The sequence below is a fragment of the Lissotriton helveticus genome, chromosome 8 (assembly GCF_964261635.1).
Source record: "Lissotriton helveticus chromosome 8, aLisHel1.1, whole genome shotgun sequence".
In the NCBI taxonomy this organism is placed as follows: domain Eukaryota; kingdom Metazoa; phylum Chordata; class Amphibia; order Caudata; family Salamandridae; genus Lissotriton; species Lissotriton helveticus.
The window spans coordinates 1,068,447,386-1,068,469,397 of record NC_136069.1 but is presented as its reverse complement, the minus strand read 5'-3'; the positions used below and the strand labels follow the sequence as shown (position 1 = coordinate 1,068,469,397).

The window sequence follows — 22,012 nt, the reverse complement described above, 5'->3', positions numbered from 1 at the left end:
CGGCTCTTCATCAGAGACCAGAATCCCCTGAGGTACCTCCCCCAGAGGACCTCTGCACCCCAGTATGGGAAGGTGTATCGCCAAAGTCAGCTCTGGGTGGGGAAGGAAAAGTTGTCAGCTGCTGGACTTACTGCGTTCAAGCAGCCACCACTACAGATCTCAATCCATCTCCATCAAGATCAGGATGGCATTAGTCAGGTTGTCTTGATGCTGGGCCCATTGGAACTTCTAGTTCCTTTGCAGAGCGTTCATGTGTCACCTAGCATAGCAGCTGAGGAGAATGCATGAGACTAAGAGACCAAAAAGCCTCAGAGCTGCTTTTACCGTGAGCCAGAACTGAGCCTGAAGTATTAGGATCATAGCCTGAACGTTATGTTATGTTAGGCTAGGCTGTCTTGTAGAGCGCGCAGCTGCCCCAACAAAGGGGCGTCCCGGTGCTGAAAGTGGTACTAGCAGCTAACAGCAAGGAGCCAAAACCTGGCAGGAGGATGAAAGAAGACCAGTGGGCACTACAGAGCCAAAGAGGCAGAAAAAAGGACATGGACTACAGAGAAGCTAAAAAGAGGGGAAAAGGTGTGAATGTCCTGCACTTGTTGTGGAAAAGGGAAAGCCCTGAACCCCACTGTGTCTGGGATTGCACCAATGACTGGAAGCCTCTGCAAAGTAGTCAGTTGGGACTTTGGCTCGTTGATACTGAACTTCAGTAATGTCAAGAGGCCTGTGTCGTCTGGAGGTGGTCCACGACTGACTGTGGCAAGCCCACCTTCAACAGCTAGTCATCGAGGTACAGGAATACTGCTATCTCCGAATGCCAAATATCGGCAGCAACACTTTCAGGGAAGCTGGTGAGGGAGCATAACAAACACAAAGTGCTCCTGGTATATCTTGGACTGTAGATAACATCTGTGGGACTGCAATATGGGTAGATGAAAATAAGTCTCCTGCATGTCCAACGACACATTCCATTTACTTTGCTCCAGAGCAGACAATATCTGGGCTAGATTGAATATTTTGAATTTGCTCTTCCATAGGAAGGCATACAGAGTCCGAAGGTCCAGAGTAGGCCTATGGACCCCATCCTTTCTAGAAACAAGAAAATAATGAGAGTAACACTCCCTTCCTCTTTCAGAGTTCCGCACCCATTCCATAGCACCTCTGGAGAGCAACAGCTGCACCTCCTGTAACAGAAGGAACAGGTGCTTGTCAGAAATTAGCTCAGGATGTTGTTGAATAGCGGGCGGGGTGAAAAGAAACAGCAGGGCATATACATTTTGAACAATCTGTAAGACTTATCTGTTGAATGGGATGGATCGCTAACCTGGGAGGAATTTGAATCCTGGCTCCCACTGGTTGAAACTGTGCTATTATGGGCACACTAAAGTGGTTAAGTGGACTTTGGTGCAGGGTAAGAGGCATTATGTAGGACTCAAGCACCTGTTAGCCCGCACAGTGCCTGCCAGACCACAGCCTCAAAAGGTATGTGGTGTCTTCTATAACATAGGTTACGAACACTGTCTTTGCCTATACATTAACCCTCTGGAATAGCCTTGAAATTTTCGAAATTGATGTGTAAACTGTTTGACAGGACTCAACAGTCCTACAGAGCACTGTATATCTCCTTTCCTAAAGCATTCCAATGCAGAGTCCCTCTTTTCTCTGGAAAAGGCGGGTCCAATCAAAATGCATATCCCTGGAGTGAGCCTGGAGAAATCTGTGGAACACATCCAAATGTGATGATGAAGGACAACATTGGCACTGACTGCCCCTCCCCAAGCAATCCATAGAATCCAGAACTGCTAGGATTACATAGTTGGCTGCACCCTGTCCAGCATGGATCCTCAAGGCCAAAGGTCTTCCGGGCTGCTGGCAAGATCTCTCTCACCATGTCCCAACAGGCAAGTGTGTAATGACCCAGTATACAAACACCATTTACAGATCACATTGCTAGACTGATGTTAGAAAACATGCGAGTGCCAAAAGCATCAATCCTCTTAAATTCCCTATCTGAAGGAGTGGTAGGAAATGAGTTTGGATTCACCTTATTAGTCGAGGCCCATACAATAATTCTCTGGTGTAGGGTGCTTGGTGAGAAAATCAGGATCACCAGGTGCAGATCTGTGATGTCTATGAATTAACAGGTAGGCAAGACAAGGCTTCGACCAAGAAGCCTTCAAGTATCAGTGAGGGCGTTGTTAAAAGGAAGAAAGAGTTCAAAGGCTACTGGCCCTTATAACATTTGTCTTGGCCTCAATGGAGGATAGCTGCTATTCTGATACCTCAGATGCTCGCCAGACCATCACTGCAAATGAGGCACTCTCTTTCATTGGAGGCACAGTGCCGAGTGAAGCTCTGTCTAAGGCGAGGTGTCAAACCCACTTGCATTCTGTAAATCAGTGTAAAAAATATCAATATAATGAGGGGAGACCAAGCCATCCCCAACATCGTTATCATCAAAATCTTTGCCCATGATCAGAGTCAGAACCAAAGAAATAATAGTCTTTGCTGGTAGTTGCGAAGTGGCAGAGGTAATGGGATTGAGTCAGGTTGGTCAGGTTGTATGACGACTGGTTGAACATTAGTTATTTTGTAGCTCGACTTCGCTCAGGCTCAAACCAAAAACAGTATAGTTTTGGACATTGGCACAGTATCATCTTCTGGCGCCACCGCCATCAGGGTAACAGGGACCTGCGTGGATCTCAAGGCTGAAGTAGAAGTCTGTACTGGCATCGGTACCAGCTCAGTAATGGGTCCCCTGGGGAGACAGATGGGGACAGGCCTCTGGCAGGCCATAGGCCAACTGAACGCTCCTACTGTTCTTGGGGCCTGAAGACACTCCAAAGGAAGATGGAAGTCCAATGAATATTTGTAGCATGGCCTCCTTGATGGCTTCAATCTGCTGTGCGGTGGATGATGGCCTGAGAAATTCAGAAGGTCATTGGGACCAGCTGAAAAATCAGTTCCATGGCCAGAGGCATCGAATGAGTATGACTGACATTGTGAGGCCCTCGCACCTTCTCTTTACAGTCAGAGTGGCGGAATGGGGTTCAGTCCCACTTCACTTTCATATGCTTGTGTTTGAACTTGGACTTACTGGAGAACCTGGAGTGCAAAACTGACCAGTGGGGGGGAGGGGGGGGGGGGGGGGTGGGAACATCCTCAGGCCCGCGCTTGGAGCATGAGCAGGACCTAAGCAAAGGCTGTGACCTCTAGTTTTTGGTGAAATACAGCTTTACCTACCAGTCTCAGGTCGCTGTCTGGGCCATTTTAGACCACTTATTTGATAACTTATAACCACATTCTAAGCCCAGATACCAATGACACACATTAGGTAGGTCTATTACCGACATCTAAAGTCACAGTATGGCTTGAAACCAGTAGCTTTGGGTTGGGACATTGTTTTCTAGTACACTAGTGAAACCGGTTGGAAGCAGTCATAAAACTTATAAAGTTGGATATAGCACTACGGTTCACCATCAGAAGGCGTAGAAAGAAAAGAACTGTCTTAAGCGCACAGGGGTGGTGGTTATATGTGGCTCTGTTCGAGGGCGGTGTGGAGTCAGCGAGATGTCGCACAATGCCACCTGGTGGCGCGCTGGAGCAATGCTGTGGATAACGTTTTCCTGACCTAGACTGGCCATCTGGGAAGCATTGCAAGTTGACGAATCTGCAGAAAGAATTATCCAACCAAGACTGAGTTTATGCATGATGCTGCACATGGCTTAAGACATGATTAGGACTGAAGTGTATCATACATGAGAGGAAGGCAAACGGTGGAACAGGCCCTGGACTCCTATGGGAAGACTTCAAGCACAAGGGAAGTACGCTCTGATTTACACTGCTGGGTGGGAAAAAGAGAACTGCTAAGGGTGCACACTTACATAGGGGAAGGAATAATACCTGAATATATCATAAACACATATGTAAGTCAATGGTAAAGCAGAGCTTTACTGAACCACTATAGCAGCAGTTTATATTCGCATCATTAAGTGATAATGATACACAGAATGAGGAGTAGCCTCAAAACAAAACCACCCTCACACCCTCATCCGTACCTTTAATTTTAGATTCCAAGTTAAAGAGCTCTGGAAATGACTAATATTTAACAAGCTGTTCTTAGCATCTATAATATATGAAACTCAGCTGCAGATGGCCCTCTTTAGTGTGAACCAAGAACTGTTTCAGCAGAATTTTATGAAATCATATGAACTATTCGAACAAGTTACCTACTCCAGGAATGCTCTTTTTGGTAGAGACTCTTTCTAGCGGCAGATTCCTCACCTTTTGTATATTCCCTAGTGGCAGACTGGATCCAGAAACTATTCTGCAGTACCTCTGTGTGCAGGAAGGTGGCGTCTTGCGTCCCTGCACTGACACCATTCCGCTTTATTAATTATGTGTGGTGCCTATATAGTTGTCACTCCTGCATGCTGATGTCAGTTGCTTTTGAGACTATCCGTGCCCCCAGAAGCAGGGCCCCAAATGCAAATTGGAAGACAGTGTGCAGATTCCTAAACTCAGGGATCTTATTAGTTGTTAGAATTCAGTCACAGAACGGAGAGGATGGGAGGGCCGGTGAGGAATCTGCAGCTAGGTAGAGTCTGTAATATAAAGAGAGTGACTGAAGATTCTGATAGAAAAGTCTAGTCGCAGAATCCTCACCTTTTGAATAGATACCAAAGCAGAACCTATTTGAAGGTGAGTCTGTGACTGGGCTCAAACCAAAAAGCCCTGCAGGATCAAGCAAGCAAAATGTTTCTCTCGGCGAACCTGAGTGTCTAGACAATAGTATTTTGTGAACGTGTGGTGGGAAGCACAGGTAGCTGCCTGGCAGACGTCGACGAGAGGGACTCAGCATTCTAACACAGTGGTAGCAGCTTTGGCCCTGGTAGAATGCGTGTGCAGTCCTTCTGGAGGTTGATTGCTGTCCAGAGCATAGCAGATCTCTATGCAGAGCACAATCTAGCTGGAGGTGTTTCTCCTCTGCACTGCCTTGTGTCTTTTTTCACTCCGTAGAACCCCACAAAGCGCTTATCTTCCACCCAGTGTTTCTTGGCATGATTTATGTAGAAGCTCAGCAAGAAGGAAGAAGGAGTCCCTCCTTCTAGTGGTGAGACAGAACACAGGATGCTGGTAGGGTGATGGCTTGATCAACGTGGAACAGTGTCACAACTTTGAGCAGGAAGGAAGCCCGAGCCACAGAACTAGTTTGTCTGGGAATGGTGGATGACACAAAGAGCCAGAAGCTCACTTGCTTGCTATGCTGAGGTGACAGTGATGAGGAACACAGTCTTAATGGTAAAGAGAAGTAAGGTACAGCTGTGAAACGGCTCGAACGGAGGACACATCGGATAAGTCAGGACCAGATTAAGGTCTCGCTACGGTATGACAAAGGGAGAAGGGGGAAAATGTTGAGGCCCTTTCAGAAATCACATCAAAACTGGTGACGTAAACTATCTGGCCAATGTAAGAATGTCGAAAGATAACCCTTAACTGTGCCCAAAGCAAAACCTTGCTGGGCAAGAGACAGAATAAACGACAGAACGTGGGATAACTTAACCTGGAGGGGGTCATAGTGGCATGTGCAGCATCTGAGAATGAGTTAGGTTTGACTTCCACATGTTGATAGTGAACCCCAAAGACGACAGGAGATTCACCATAGTCTGGAGGTAGACGATGACCGCCTGTGGCAAACCCGCCTTCAACAGCCAGCTTCTGAAGTAAGGAAGACTGGCAACCTAGACCTATGAAGATGAGCTGCCACCACCTCCTTCACTTTCCTGAACATCTGAGGGACATCGGTGAGATCAAAGGGGAGCACACAAAACTGTAAATGCTCCTGTCCCACAATAAACCGCAGGTAGCATCAATGGGTCATATCAACTATAAAAGGGTCAGAGCCGGAGGGTCCTAGGGAAAGTTTAAAAACCACACAGGATTTATTCCCCAATCATAGAACCAATAACATCAAGACATCCTGAGGTCTACAACATTATTTAAAGAGTGTGGAAAGACCACTACCAACTAAACCGTCCAGTAGACAAAGATAATAAGGTGGTGAAACAGAACTCGTGACTACGCCCAAAAGACCTAATTTTTGGGCATTTCCCTTTTCAGGACGAAATCCCTCCCTCACCCGAAGGTGACATGCTTCATCATTTGGGATTCTCCTCCTAGAGGAAAAGCCTAGTTCCTAAGGGGGCTACAACTCCCTTGCTGAAAGGGAGGAGCTCAGGGATGTTTTATTGATGGAATAGGATATACTAAATCCACAAATGATGAGCTAGTAGTGTGGATGAGGGCACAGCACAAAATAATGCAAAAGTGAGGAAGTGTGATTAAAACTAGCTCAAGAACATCCAAAAAAAAACTTTGTGAGGTGTTCTTTGCCAGGATTAAAAAAGCAGTGCACCAGCGGTATAAAATACAAACTGCAATGGTGGAAACTATTTGGTCAACAGGTTTCAGCCATTATGCCTAAGAGGAGGCTCGGCTTTCTTCAGGACCTGTGAGGCTGCTGCGAAAGAAAGTGAAAATGGTGAACGTAAAAGGATACAGGGACAGACAATTTTTGTCTTAATGTGCCTGTTTCTTGGGAAACAATACCTATAAACAAACAAACAACATTTGTTAATGTCATGATCATGGGTTTAATTAATGTATAGTTCTGTGTCACTCATAACATTAGAAACAACAGAGAAAGTAAAAAATAATGTCTCACCCGTGATTACTAGGTAAGTCATCTTACCTCTACCTGGCAACCGCTCAGGAAAGGGGCACCGCTCTAAAGAGAAGTGGTGGTAAACACATTGTGAGAATCATGTCTTATAATCACAAAGGGATGTACCTAATATAACATTTTACCCTAAAGCAGCAAATGTATCAAGAGCTAAGCTCCAAAGAGGGAGACTGTCATAGTATAAAGCAAAACAATGGGCTGTTAAGACTAAAATCCTCTCAGGATTGATCTTGAAGGATAGCCTCTGACCTCCTTCAAGACCTAATGACACTCAACATTCGACTGGTCAACAACGAGCCCACCCATGACAGGGGACACCTACTGGACCCCGTCCTTACCAATGTAGCAACTATTACCACCAGGCCACCCCTGACCCTTCCATGGACAGACCATTTTTTGGTCCCTATTTTTTGGGAAATATCTACCATGATCCCTCAAACTACCAAGATCCAGGTCTCCGATAGAAGGTGGAAGAAACTCATACCCAAGGAATGGGCTATTGCCCTTGCAGAATCCCTCCCTGAGCTATCCACCGATCCCGCCACGGCCGATAAGCAGTTCAATGAGTGGATCACTTCCTCTCTCGATACTCTCCTTACCAAAACTACCTCCTTTAAACACTCCAAAAGAGTATTGTCCGCCTTGTGGTACACCCCAGAGCTCAAAGCACTGCGCCAAGAATGCAAGAGAACGGAACGCTCTTGGAGGAAAAAAAAATCGCAACCAAACAAAGATGCCTATTCTAGCTCTCTCTCGAGGTATAAAACTATGATTCGAAAAACTAAAAGTGCTTTCTTCCAGGAAAGAATAGAGAAAGCGGCATGTTCAAGTAAGGAATCCTACGCTATCCTTAAAGAACTTCTTAAAACCCCAGAACCGGGACCGAGACACCCCACAGACCCCAAAGCCGATCAGGAAAAATGCCAACAGTTGGCCAACTTTTTCCATGAAAAAATTCAAAAAATCCTTGACTCAATCCCCACTGCAAATCCCTGCGAAGAAAACGATCTCCCACACTCCCCAACATCCAGTTGTCTCTCCTCCTGGGGTCAAGTTACGATCGAAGAAGTAGGCAATACGTTCAAATCCATAAAAAGTGGATCCCCCAGGGACCCCGCCCCACTTCGGATCCTCAAGGAGGTAGCCCCTACGGTTATCCCCTCCCTGACCCATCTGATCAACGCCTCATTCCAACAGGCTGTCGTACCGCCTGGCTGGAAGACGGCTGTCGTGAAAGCTCTGTTAAAAAAAACCTCCCTCGACCCCGAAAATCTAGCCAACTATAGGCCCATCTCCCTACTCCCAGGAGTCAGCAAGATTGCTGAAAAACTGGTTAATAAACAACTTTCCCAGTTCCTGGAGGTCAATAACAAGCTAAATAGTTCCCAGACGGGCTTCCGCCCAGGGCAGGGCACTGACATCGCCCTCCTGGCGGCGGTGGAGGAGGCCAGAGCACTACTGGACGGAGGAGGGTCAGTGGCAGTGATCCTCCTCGACCTAAGTGCGGCCTTTGATACCGTCAACCACCAACTTCTCATTAAAAGACTCAAGAGAGTTGGTGTGGAAGGCCTGGCACTCTCCTGGCTAACATCCTTTCTGACTCAGCGGAACTATCAGATCTGGGAGAAGAACGCCCGCTCCTCCGAAATTCCCCTCCAATGTGGGGTGCCTCAGGGCTCCTCCCTGAGCCCAACATTATTTAATATCTACATGTCCACATTGGAGGAGGTTATCACCCCGTTCGGAGTAAGCGTAGTAAGCTATGCTGATGACACTCAACTAGTGGTGTCACTATCCCACCCCAGACAACAATCAGCAGATTTATTCAACTGCCTTACGCAGGTCCACTGCTGGATGAACAGCTCAGCCTTGAAATTAAACGGGACAAAAACTGAGGTTCTGCTCCTTGGCCCAAAAGGACTTACACTCTCCCCGAACATCTGGCCAGCTTGCATGGGCCCCCCCCCTGATCCAAAGGAAGAAGCAAAAAGTCTTGGTGTGTGGCTGGACAAAGACCTCTCATTCACCACACAAGCAAAGACAGTTGCTGGGACCTGCTTCGGGCTCATGAAATCACTGAGGAAAGACCTGCCCCTCCTACCCCCCAACTCCCAAAAATTGCTAATCCAAGGGCTAATACTCTCGAGGTTGGATTACAGCAATGTGATCTATCTGGGCGCCCCCGAAGCGACGCTTAACAAGCTCCAGAGAATCCAGAACACGGCGGCGCGGATTCTCACAAACACCCCTGCCAGAGTCTCGGCTAAACCGGCCCTAAAACTCCTCCACTGGCTCCCGATAAGGGAGCGGGTCAAATTCAAAGCCCTGTGCCTGGCCCACAAACTACTACGAAATCAAGGCCCCCTTGCCCTCAGGAAATTCATCATACCCTACAAACCTACAAGACCCCTTCGCTCGGACACGGAAAACTATATCATGATCCCCAGATACAAGAAAGCCCGCTCAGGAGGAAGACGTTTCTCGGTCCATACTGCACGTCTCTGGAACTTGCTTCCTCACGACCTACGACTGGAACCGCAATATCTTCGCTTCAGGAAGCTGCTTAAAACTCACCTTTTTCCCCAATGATTCACGCTCGCTGTAACCCTTCTGTCTGCCCCCATCCCTTACGTTCCCCCCTGGCCCACTGAACTTAGGAGATAGGGTCCACCAGCGCTGGGATACCTCCTGGTGACTACGCGCTCTACAAAAATAAATAATAATAATAATAATAATAATTGTACATCCTTGTTTGATGTCTCATGATGTAAAGTCACATACCCTACATATCTCAAGTTTGATCGTAAAGCTACTCCATGTAATGGACGATCAAAAATATATCGAGCTAAAGCCATATTCATTACAACGATTTTTCTGAAAGGCCAAAGGAAAAGCCGATACCAATGTGGTCACCCGAGTATGCCGTATTAAAGAGAAACACTTCATTTATCCAAAGCACATCAGATTGACCAAGTTACTTGTCATAAGTACGTGCGCGGCATGGGGAACGAGCCGTTAATAATTGGACCGCCTGAATATGTCTTATTTGAAACACCACATTAAATAAGCAAAATCACTCTGAAAAACCAAGTTAACTGACACGAAACAAAACAAACGCGACATGAGGAACGACCTGATGCTAATCGGACCACCTCAGTATGCCGAATTTTAAACATCACATGTCATAAATAAAAATGTATAACTACCTGGCAAGAGTACGAGCGCGTAGGAGGGCTTACCTCTCCGTTGGTACGCCGGCAGTTTGTTGAGCCTGAAGCCGGAGGTACCGGGACGTAAAAGGACATTTTTCTGAAAAATCGTTGTAATGAATATGGCTTTAGCTCAATATATTTTTGATCGTCCATTACATGGAGTAGCTTTACGATCAAAATTGAGATATGTAGGGCATGTGACTTTACATCATGAGACATCAAACAAGGATGTACAATCCTGAGAGGATTTTAGTCTTAACAGTCCATTGTTTTGCTTTTTACTATGACAGTCTCCCTCTTTGGAGCTTAGCTCTTGATGCATTTGCTGCTTTAGGGTAAAATGTTATATTAGGTACATCCCTTTGTGATTATAAGACATGATTCTCACAATGTGTTTACCACCACTTCTCTTTAGAGCGGTGCCCCTTTCCTGAGCGGTTGCCAGGTAGAGGTGAGATGACTTACCTAGTAATCACTGGTGAGACATTATTTTTTACTTTCTCTGGTTGTTTCTTATGTTATGAGTGACACAGAACTATACATTAATTATACCCATGATCATGACATTAACAAATGTTGTTTGTTTGTTTATAGGTATTTTTCTCCAAGAAACAGGCACATTAAGACAAAAATTGTCTGTCTCTGTATCCTTTTACGTTCACACTTTTCACTTTCTTTCGCAGCAGCATCAGAGGTCCTGGAGAAAGCCGAGCCTCCTCTTAGGCATAATGGCTGAAACATGTTGACCAAATAGTTTCCACCATTGCGGTTTGTAATTTATACCGCTGGTGCACTGCTTTTTTAATCCTGACGAAGAACACCTCACAATAAAGTTTTTTTTTGGATGTTCTTGAGCTAGTTTTAATCACACTTCCTCACTTTTGCATTATTTTGCGCTGCGCCCTCATTCACACTACTAGCTCATCATTTGTGGATTAGTATATCCTATTCCATCAATAAAACATTCCTGAGCTCCTACCTTTCAGCAAGGGGGTTGTAGCCCCCTTAGGAACTAGGCTTTTCCTCTGGGAGGAGAATCCCAAATGATGTGGCATGTCACCTTCGGGTGAGTGAGGGATTTCGTCCTGAAAAGGGAAATGCCCAAAAATGAGTTCTGTTTCTCCACCTTATTATCTTTGTCTACTGGATGGATTAGTTGGTAGTGGTCTTTCCACACTCTTTAAATATTGTTGTAGACCTCAGGATTTCTTGATGTTATTAGCATCAATGGGTCGACAGGTCATAAATATGAAAATATTCATCCTGCAGGCCACCAACCAGTCTCCAGGATCAAGGTTAGATAAGTAGGGGACCAAGGTTAATATCTTGAATTTCTCCTGTAGGGGGAAGGCCTTGGGAGGGCGCAGGTCTATTACAGGACTAAGGGCTCCGTCCTTCTTGGGCACCAGAAAGTAATGCGAATAATAGCCACTTCTTACTTCTAGTTACGAAACTCTCTCTACGGCTGCTTTGCCCAAAAGGCTTGCACTTCCTGCCGCAAAATGAAGAGATGGTCCTCCATCAGTCGCTTGGGGAACGGTGGAAGGTGAGGTGGGCAAGAAATTAATGGGAGAACATACTCTCTACAAAGTATCTACAGGATCCATCTGTCCGAAAATGAACGCCCGCCAACCTGGAAAGAATAGCTGGATTCTACCTCCAATGGGGGGCTTGGGGATTAACAACTGGGCTGGGCTGGGGAGAGGGGAAGGGCTGGTAAACTGGGCAGCATGCTGACCTTGGCTGCGTGGGTGGTAGACATCTTGGACGCGACCGCAAAACTGCTGGGTCCCTTGAGGGGGTTGGACAGGCTGGTGTTAAGGGGTTCCTCATCCAAAACTGCGAAAGGAGTGTTTGAACTGGTGTGGTTCGCGATGATGGGGGGAAGGGAACCGAGAGTGAGCAGTAGCTCTACTCTCTTTTAATTTCTTAAGAGTAGAATCAGCATTGTCCCCGAACAGGTGTCAGAGCATAACCCACATTGTGAGAGTTTGGTAGCAAGACTCTAGAAAAGCAAACCAGCACCCGTGTCTGTTCAGGCGAATACATGTGGCAAGAGGGAGTGGAATCCCACATCGACTTCTAATGTTTCTTCTTAGATTTATTTGAAGACTTTGAGCCCGATGACGACCAGCTTCTCAAGCAGCTCGTTCGGCTCTGGCAACCAGCCTGGAACCAAATCTTGGATGCGGACCGCAACCTGGAGTGGCCCCAATGCGGAGTCATATTATGCTTGGTAACGTAGAGTTTTACCTCACTTTCCATGATGGCCTTCTGGTTCATCAGTGCACAATCAATGCAGGCTTTAGAGTTGTGGTTCGACCCCAGGCATCACAAGCATACATGGTGGGAATCCATCTCAAACATCCTTACTGGAGAGGCACGAAGGGAGCTCCTGATCCATGTCTGCTGGCACTGGAAGAAAGAAGCTTACATAAGCGTGCAGGATTAGTGTCTCTATAGGCCCCATACGTCATTTCTGAACGCAGAACAGTGTTAGTGTGGAGCTGCAAGGCACTACCTTCCACACGCAGAGGTACTACCGAAAAGTTCCTCGATCCAGTCTAATGCCTGGGAAATATTCAAAAGGTGAGGAATCTGTGGCTATAAGTCTCTATCAGAATAATTTAATTTCAGATGTTTAGCTGTGATAGTCAACTTAAAACAAAGTTTGTTCTCTCCAATCCTGACGAGCTTCTACTATATTTGGTTGTAAAGACCTAGTATCTGAGTTACAGACCGGAACAGCAGCCAAGGCCCTCTAGTGGGGAAAGCGTCCATTTACAACCGGTATAGCAAGAAGCGGAAGAGATACAATGTGATCTAAACTTTAGACCCAATGAGAACAGAATGACTGTAGACCTACTGTTCCAAAATTCCAATGCTGATCTTTATGTTTCTCCATTTTCAGTGTAGAGCAATGGGTGGAATGCTCAAATAGCAATATAGCTTTTCTACCAGCCTCAAAATGTTGTTAAAGACCCTCTATCTCATTATATGCCATCATTTGGAATTCAGGCATGTAACTCAGAAAGATGGCCTTTAATGTATAGCCCTTGGTTGCAGGCTAGAATGCTATCTTAGAACATTGGAATGCAGGGAGCTCAATTTAAGACAAAGTGGCAAGAGGGTCAATAATGGCTGGTGCAGACATTCTATTCCAACATTCCAATGTTTGTCATTCTGTTTCTCCATGTTTATTTTAGAACAATATTGGCCCTCTACCACCCGACTGCCGTGCAACAGAGCTTTTAAAATTCAAACACTTTGTCCTAATACACAATAACGAGTAAGCCAAACTGCAATTCTGCAAATATTAGGAAACAGCTCAAAAAGCGGACATGCTGCAGACAGTTCAGGTTCTCCTTATTTACCTGATCGAGGTTGGATAGACTATTTGGATCTTGGCTGAGAGCCTGGTACTGTCCCCGGAGTCTGTCTCCTGCAGCAATCTTTCTGAACTTCTTTAGATCCACAACATATAAGGCACTGAAATAAGACAACAAGTAAAAGCACTTTAAAGAAGTTATATTTCAGCTAAAAGGAAAGTAAAATATACTGCTAACAGACTGGGGCTTGAACAGATTTGGGGGTCTCTGAAACCTTGCTCCGCGATGCCAGGCCACCATGTGTCCTACCTGGGATTTTGCTCTTACAAATTATTATCAGGTGTGTCAAGCCTATCGCTTCAATCTAAGCAAACTACGACTAGAATTCTCAGAGCACATTAGGTTATCAAATGAAGACCCAAAATTAGAAACAACATCCTGATGACATGAAGCGAGGTGGCAAACCTACTGGCTCCTTTGTTTCTCAGGTTGAGGGCAGGGAAACTAGAGAAAACCTGACTCATCAGATACACATGGTACACACTGTCTGAAGTACAAGTACAATGTTTACATTAACACTGCTTTGATATTTGGTCCAACTATCAAGCTTTTGAAAACATCCTCAATGACAATACCATGACAGTGAAACATTACTAATTATTTTTTAATTAAAAAATGGATGTCGATATTACCAGAAACATGAAACAGACAAAAAACAATGGATGAAACATCAACTGCAGAAAGGATCGCTTGTTGGAGCTTTAAGGAAATAGCCATAGGAGTGCACTGCCGATACATAGTTTTTACTGGCACTGGTTTACAAAAGTGTATTCTGCTGACTAAGTTTTACACTTTATTTTATAGCAGTGACATAAAGAATACAAACATATATAGGCATTGAAAACGTAAAGCAATCTTAATAATTTGAGAAAAAGAGGAAAAGTCAGGCATGATGAACTAAAGAAGGCATAAACGATTAATTATGGAGCGTTAGCTAAAAATTGACAGCAGTTACTAAAAACACTCAGTGCCTCATGTAGAAGTGGGCGGTAATTGAAATCTGGCAAAAATCTGAAGGTTTCCTCATTGGCCACCTCTCGGTTCTGCTGAAGCGGTGAGTTTCGATTAAGTATAGGTTTTTGAGAAAACAATATTATGTCATCAGAGAGAATTCCCCACTATTAGGTTGACAGACCTTTGACGTTGAACGAGATTAACCCGAACTGTACAACACAAATATCTTCACGATTGTAAGATTATTTCAGTCAATAATGAGAGTTTGTTACTAGTTGAAGGGCTTTATTAATCAATCATTCAATAGCTTATCTTTATTTCAATCAGCAGATTAAAGTCAACATATTAAATTATCAAATCAATAAATGCATTAAGCGTGTTTCATAAAGGAAAGAATCCCTATTTTAAATTGGGGAAGAAATGGTCAATCAGAAATCCTGAAGAGTTCTTGATTAGAATGAGAGTGTGAAAACTTAAGCATAAGGCTTCAACATAAATCAGATATCAAAAGCAGAACTTCTGGAAGAGAGACTCAAGAAACTCAAAAGAGTCAGATCTGTGGTGTGGCAGAGGAAAATGGATTGCAGAAGTCAAACTCTATGAATATCCAAAGAACTTTTCATTCATTAAAAAGAATACATGACTATGTTAATTAAGGTCAGAGAGAAAAACCTTTTCTATTGTGCGCTTTCAGCATCTTGGGTCAGGTCATGGAATTTTGTTTTACAGCATCAGCTATTTAGGCTTAGTACAGTTAAGTATAACTGCATACTAAAGTTTGTGCATTTTAAATGCACTTTTTAAGTCCATCTGTAATTTCTACACTTTACTACATCCACATTAATTTCTTAATATTGTTAAATGCTCCTCCAGTTCTCTAGCCTGGCATAGAGAGGGGATATGGAGAACCTAGGTTTCTGACAGCACAACATTAGCAGGCTCTGAGATGCAGTTAACCAGTCTTACCTGTGTGCTGGTGAAGACTAAGATTTACTCTGCATAAGAGCATCACTTTTAGTTTTCTGATCGAGGTCCTTTGTGCTGTTGTTCCAGAGCCAGAGGCTGCTTGGATTCCTGTTTGTTCATAGGAGATCGTGTTTAAGAGGAATTATCCTGAAGGGAGAATTTTTCCCCCTTCTGAAGCGTTTATTCAGCCTACCCATCATTGTGTGGTAATATCTGCGGTAACATTTATTTTTACCATTACAAACGCACACTTTGGGCATGTGACTTTGGCTGTGCAAGAGAGAACACTCTATGCTACAGGCAAGAGATCCTCTTGGCTGCCTTTATTGATGCCATCAAGCTTCAGTAGAAGACAACACTGCGTCATCCAGAAGGCGGCCATTTTCTTTGCTGGTTCTGTGCTTTGTCAAAGCATCCAGCAGTATTTGATTACAGTGTGATTGTCGAAAACGGAGGCTCTAGAGAAGGAAGCTTAAGGACCTTCAGGACCTTTATTTATGTTAACCTAGATTCATCTTTCGAAAACATTTTATGATTTTCCTCCCACAAGTAATAAAAATCTGAAGAATGTGGGCTTAATACATTTATCTGCAGATTGATTAAATCTCCACTATACAAATATGAGAATCCGACATTATGTTTGAAGGACAGTCTTAAGGATTTTGTTTTTACCTTCTCTTCTTTATGGAGCTTAGTGGAAGCTGACTAGTACTATACCCACTGAAATTTGACTATCGTATTATTATTTAGCTTTGTTTTTCGGTTGATTCGATCTCAAGATGTATGCAGCCAAGATTTTCAGCTTGATTCCTCCACTGGCATGACTTGCCATGCCAGGGGATGCCTCTTTAAGGATGGAGGGAGTATTTTATCAACTACATTGATGCTATTTACAAAGAAGAGATACCTCGGAGAGGAAGAAGAAAATTCTTCAGCATTATTTAGATCCAGAAAGTCTGCAGGTGTATAACAGGATGGAATAACAACAGTTTCACTGAAGGGAATGTGTCTTGAATGCTTTAGCAGACATGCATGGCTAAAATTCTCCATGTGTGTGTACTACAATAGACAGGTGTCATTTTTTCAACATGAATCAGAGGCTAAATCTATCAAGGATTATGTGTCATCTATAAAGAAATTGGCTATTAGCTGCAAATTTGGGCTCAACATAATGAATTGATAAAAGATTAATAATACATGCAAATAATGAGTATCCAAGCAACACTCTGTGTTTATGGGGATTCACAACTTGCTAATGCCATTCTAGTTCGTAAGGTGGACATTACCAACAAATGTGCTAAAAGAACCAGTATGAATGATGGTCCTGGGCTTAGAGATGTGGTAAGTAGAGTAAAAACCTAGAAAGAATTTTCATAGGAGAAAGGGTCCATAGGTCAGGTCATGGACTGTCCAGGTCGTAAGAAGGAAGATATGTGAAAAAAGAATATAAGAAATCTACTAAGGGAAAACCAGGCCATAGGACATGCTACAGATGTGGTAGAGAGGAGCATTTTGTGTTTGATAAAAATTCCCCCGCTATTAATCAGGATTGTTCGGCTTGTGGTACAAAGAGACATTATGTGAGGGTATGCAGCAAGAGTAGTCGGGAGAATCTGGTAAAATTAGTAAATGAGTTTAGTGCCAATTCGGATTCAGAATCAGGGTGCCATAGCTAAGCTACTCCATAGGGAAGAGCGGAATTCACCTCTCAAAGGGAGTAGCTATGGTACTCCTCGACTCTTATGATAAAGACATTTGGGGTTCTTCTGATGGATCCCTTTGTGGATTCATACACCTGTCAGATCCCTCAGTTCTTCTCACTGGGGATGGACGTAAGCTCCATTGGAATTGATGCTCCACCAATGAGATGGGTCTGAATAGTGAACTTAAACCAGAAAGTCCAGCAGGACCAGGTGAGCAAAATGATCCTCCCTTCCAACTCGAGGATTGATGCAGTAGTACCTGAGCCAGTGCTCTTTTGGTGGCTTTTGCCCTGGTAGAATGTGCTTTAAATCCATTGTCATGGTCCTTCATGGCTAAGGCATAACACATTTTTTTTTCAGTTTGAAAGCTTTATTAAAGAAAAACAAGTAGTACAAAAAGGTGACATCAGCAAAATAGGAGAAAAGGAGTATATGATAAGGACCATTCATCTTGATAATGTCCATTTCTGAATATCCTTTCCTTTCCAACTGCAAATCTAACAAACTATTGAGCTCAATAGGGAATCTATGTTGTGTCACAGTGATTAAGTTGCTGCCACTGCTACTGGGGCAACTGAAAATGGGAATGGAATGGCTGTTAATTATGGAATAACTATTTGAAGGATAGTCACACTATAGCATTTCAGTCTCGAAAACCTTGAGAAAGGGGTTTTCCCTTAAAAGCACGTATTGGCTGTGTGCCTGTGTATCAGACATGAATAAAGAACATTTATGGATTATTGTGATTTTTTTAACTATAAGGAGCAAGAAATAATAGAGTAATAAAGTGAAATGTGATTAACATGCCTCCTTCTGTGAGAATTTAACATATACTGCAGGTCTCACCCTGTACCTCCTGCCATCTACCTAGTAGCAATTGCTTTCAGAGTCCTTTACAAGCCAATGTATCAGGAAGGGCCCAGGCACTTCTAAGGAAGGTATGTTTTCTCTTTCCTCACCATAACGTCTGTTGATTCCCCTCCGATCTAGGGGTTGCCACAAATATACATATGCTGCCTGGAGAAAGCAACCTCTCCTCCATCTTGTACTCTGGTCCAGGCTGTGGGCTTCCAAAATGGAACCCGCGGGCCTCTATGACTTGTGCAGGGGACACTACCAAGTCTAATACACATACAAAGCATGGGATGTCGCATTCAGGTTTCATTGTGAGCAGCGGAACTTTAGATCAATAGACTTGTATACACTCAGTCATTTTTCAGAGGTAAAATGCCTGTCTTTGGAATTAACTAACAAGGTCTGCTGCCACCACCGCACTCGACGCAATGAACCTGCGACAGGGACTGTACTTCTCTGACACTACGAGTTTGTACTTGGTAAGTCCTTCACGGTTCCAGACTAAGGGGCTCATTAGGATGGAGGATTTTCCGCATATTCCGGGGCGGCGGAAGCACCGCCGACCCGGAGGATGCGGAAAATCCTCTGCGGACCCACCAAAGACCCACCGCCACATTAGGATGGCTGGTGGGTCCTGGTTTCAGTCCGCCGCTTTTCCGCCGCGGTTGACTTACAACTGCGGCGGAAAAGCTGTAACATGGCTGGCGGTGTCTATCAGACACCGCCAGCCATATTAGGATAGTGTAAAAGAGATGCTTTTCCACGGCGGCTTTTCCGCCGTGGAAAAGCATACGGACTTTGACTTCGGGGGCCCGTTGCGGGCCCCCTGGGTGAAGGGGGGGTGGGGGGTGCACATGGGGGGTACCCATGGTACCCCCCTGCCTTTGTATGCAGAAATCGGAAGGCACCGCGCGGTGCCTGCCGCTATCTGCATACAAATGCAATGTATGCATTTTTAACATTGCGGCGGGTGCAGCTTGAAGCTGCACCCGCCGCAATGTTAAAGATAGAGGATGTGACCGCCACCCTGGCGGTCACATCCTAATCTTCACGGAGGGAAAGGGCCGCTGCCCATGCGGACGTTCCCTCCTACTCTGGGGTCGCGGACGGACTCAAGTCCGTCCGCGATCCTAATGAGCCCCTATGTCCAGAACCTAGCATGGTCAACAGTTCGGGCCTAGGTCAATGCACGCACAAGGGATTAGTGTTAGGCATGACCAAAAAACCAAGCTCCCATGTATGCAGTTTGGGCATGTAGGCTAGTGGACTGTACATCATGCAAGGGGGATTTCCATCCCAACGCCAGGCATATGAAGAAAGGCCTAATGTACCAATAAATAACTCTCAACTGAGCACACAGCAGGCTGTAACTTGGAGAGACACAAAACAAAATAATAGAACATCAGACAGTTTTGCCTGTAGGGGTTTGACTTGCTTCGTTCTCCTTGTCCCAGAAGGCATAGTTACCCCAATGACCTGAATACACAGATGCAGAGGAAAAGCTGTGAGCAGCCAGAATTACTTCCATCATTTTTTAGGAAGATCAAAACCTCTTTGTTGTTTCATTCAATCTCCATGCATTGAGGTTTAGATCTAAAACTCTGCCCTGCTGTAGAGGCTATAGGTCCTCCTGTGGAAGCAACTGAAGTAGAGGGCATGTGCTCAGATAAAAAGTCGAAATATCAGACTCCTCAAGCTCACTTTGGGGCTATTAGAATGAGCTGTGCCGGGGTGATGCCTGACTTTTTTCAACCCATGCAGTATCAAAGGCAGGGTAGCAAAGGCATGTAATAGCCCGAGGTACAACCAAGGGTGGAAGAAGTCTCATAGATACTCCCAAGAGGGAAAATGTAATGCATAAAATGCTGGGCACTTTCAGAGATAGCAAAAAGGTCTACCAGGTGAATGCCCCACTATGCAAAGCTGCTGTGCACCATCTACTAGAGGAGATCTGACTTGTGGAAGTTTAAATGATGCCTGTTGATTTAGGAGATCCTTCTAAATAATTGACAGGGAGATCCTAAGCAAAGTCAGCTAGCACTACAACCGCAATGTCTTCTGACAGAGGGCTAGTGACCCCATGCCAAGCTACTTGCTATATTACCACATGGTGGTTCAGTTATCTGTCCGCACCTGGACTAACCTCACATTGATGAAAGGCAGAAAGGCTTTGAGAGCCCCTCTGGTGGCATGCAGCTCCAAAATATTTATGCTTTAGTGATGCCCCTCCTGAGACAAGAGACCTTGGATCACCACCTCATTCAAGCCCTCCCTCCAACTGAGAGACTATGCACCTATCACCATTGTGTCTTCCAGAGGAGGTACAGAGAACAGTCTGTCGCAGTTTCGACTGGTATCTGTCATCCAATACTGGAGGTCCTGAGCTGTCTTGTGGGAGACACCAATCTTGCCCAAGAGTTTCCTCCATAACTGGGAGCACTGCAGACGCAGGTTCCATAAAGTGCCAGCTTGTGTCACTGAGCAGGGGGTACCAGCAGGATGCAAGATTCTAACAGGGCTATGAGCCTCAGAACCATCAAGCTGGTACAGTAGCTCTCGTCCAAAACATCGGGATAATAGCCGAAATTCACCCAGATTCACTGTGGATGTTGAAACCTTTGAAGACGACCATGTCTGAGATGGCCCTGATAAAGAACAGCTACTGTGAAGACTGTAGATTATACGTGGGTGTGTGGATTACATACACCAGGGTGGCAAACAACAACATAATTTTCTTCATGTGGTCTGAGACTAGATGAGCAAAGCCCACCTTCACTAACCAGTCGTGGTATCGGAAAATGGACATCCAGGATGTGTGACATGACCTTCGTAAAAATTCAAGGGGGTGACGTATTGCTGAAAGAGAATACAGTGACTTTGAAATGGTAGGATCCCACCACAAAGCGGAGATACTTTCTTTTGGACTGCAGGATTGGCACATGAAATTATGCTTCCTGCGGACCAGGGACACCATATAATCCCACTGATCCCAGGCCTGCAGAACCTGCTACAGGGCCTTCATTTTAAACTGCTTCTTGAAGAAAGAATGCAGAATTCTGAGGTTTAAGATTGATCTCAAGCCCCAGTCCTTCTTGAGGACAAGCAACAAGCTATTCCTGTCTCTGTCTCGGGTACAAGCTTCACAGCCCCATTGGGGACCAACATCAGCACTTCCTTGCAAAGGATACGGGTGTGGTCCTCTACAACCAAATGAAAACATGAAGAGTGTGAGTGGCAGTGTCCGGAAAGAGAAGAGTGTAATCAACTTGGACAGGTGAGATCTGAGAGTGTTCGCCTGCCAGTGGGGTAGGCACTACATTTTCTAGGTTCTTCCCTGTTCCACATGCCCATTTGAGGACAAAGTAAAGGGGTATTAAACTGCTGGCCAGTGATGAAAAGGAAGAGGATTAACTCACCTGCAGACCTTAACACCTTCTGCTCTAGCACCATAAAAAGCCTGTGTACATTGCCAATCCCAAGAAGAGAGCTGCATCTCTTTTACTTTTTTAAAACTCCAGAGTTACATAAGCCATCCTTTCAAGAAATCAAGCCCTATCAAAGGGCATATCCATCACTGAAGCCTGGAAGTCTCTAGAAAATCAAGAGAAGTGCATCCAGATGTGTCACCTTTCGATGAAGCTGGTGCCCTCTGCACGAGCAAATGAGTCTTTCATGTCCGGGCTATATCATAATATCTGTTTAGTGGTGTCTTGTTCATCTTGGACTCTTTCTGTGAAGCATTACGTATAAATCTTCAGGTACAGCAAGAAGAACCTCACTTGCCATGTCCCTGGGAGCATGACTATCGATCCAAAAGGCAGACGGCATTCAGAAAAGGCACTGCCAGACTAAATTAAGAACTTTATGTTTCATCAATCACCTCGTGTCACCATGAGTCGATCGGGGGAAACATCGTTTACAACGCGGGATTACATTGCTATGCTATTACATTGCGGTTTTCACAACGCCAGTCATTACAACCACTTGCGCTGGATGGCGCTCTAGGACAAGGAATGGTATAATTTACTATCCAACACCTTCCCTAATGTATGTAGACTGGAGTTGGAATGTAAATTATACTACTCCTAAGTCCAGCGTTGTAACGACTTGTGTTGTAAAAACCGCAATGTAATGTACCGCGATGTAAATGTATGCGTTGCAACATCATACATCCGTCGATCGGGCTGCCTAGCAAAG

At 44.8% G+C, this 22,012-nt stretch overlaps 1 protein-coding gene across 2 annotated transcripts in view; it reads right to left on the bottom strand.

Moving 5' to 3' along the window:
• UGGT2 (UDP-glucose glycoprotein glucosyltransferase 2) overlaps positions 1-22,012 on the bottom strand; it is a 1,586,510-nt gene that overhangs the window by 130,478 nt on the left and 1,434,020 nt on the right. For both annotated transcript variants that reach the window (XM_078657956.1, XM_078657957.1), the window contains one exon: positions 13,323-13,437. In XM_078657956.1, the coding sequence (XP_078514082.1) occupies positions 13,323-13,437 (115 nt within the window). The remainder of the gene's footprint in view (positions 1-13,322; positions 13,438-22,012) is intronic.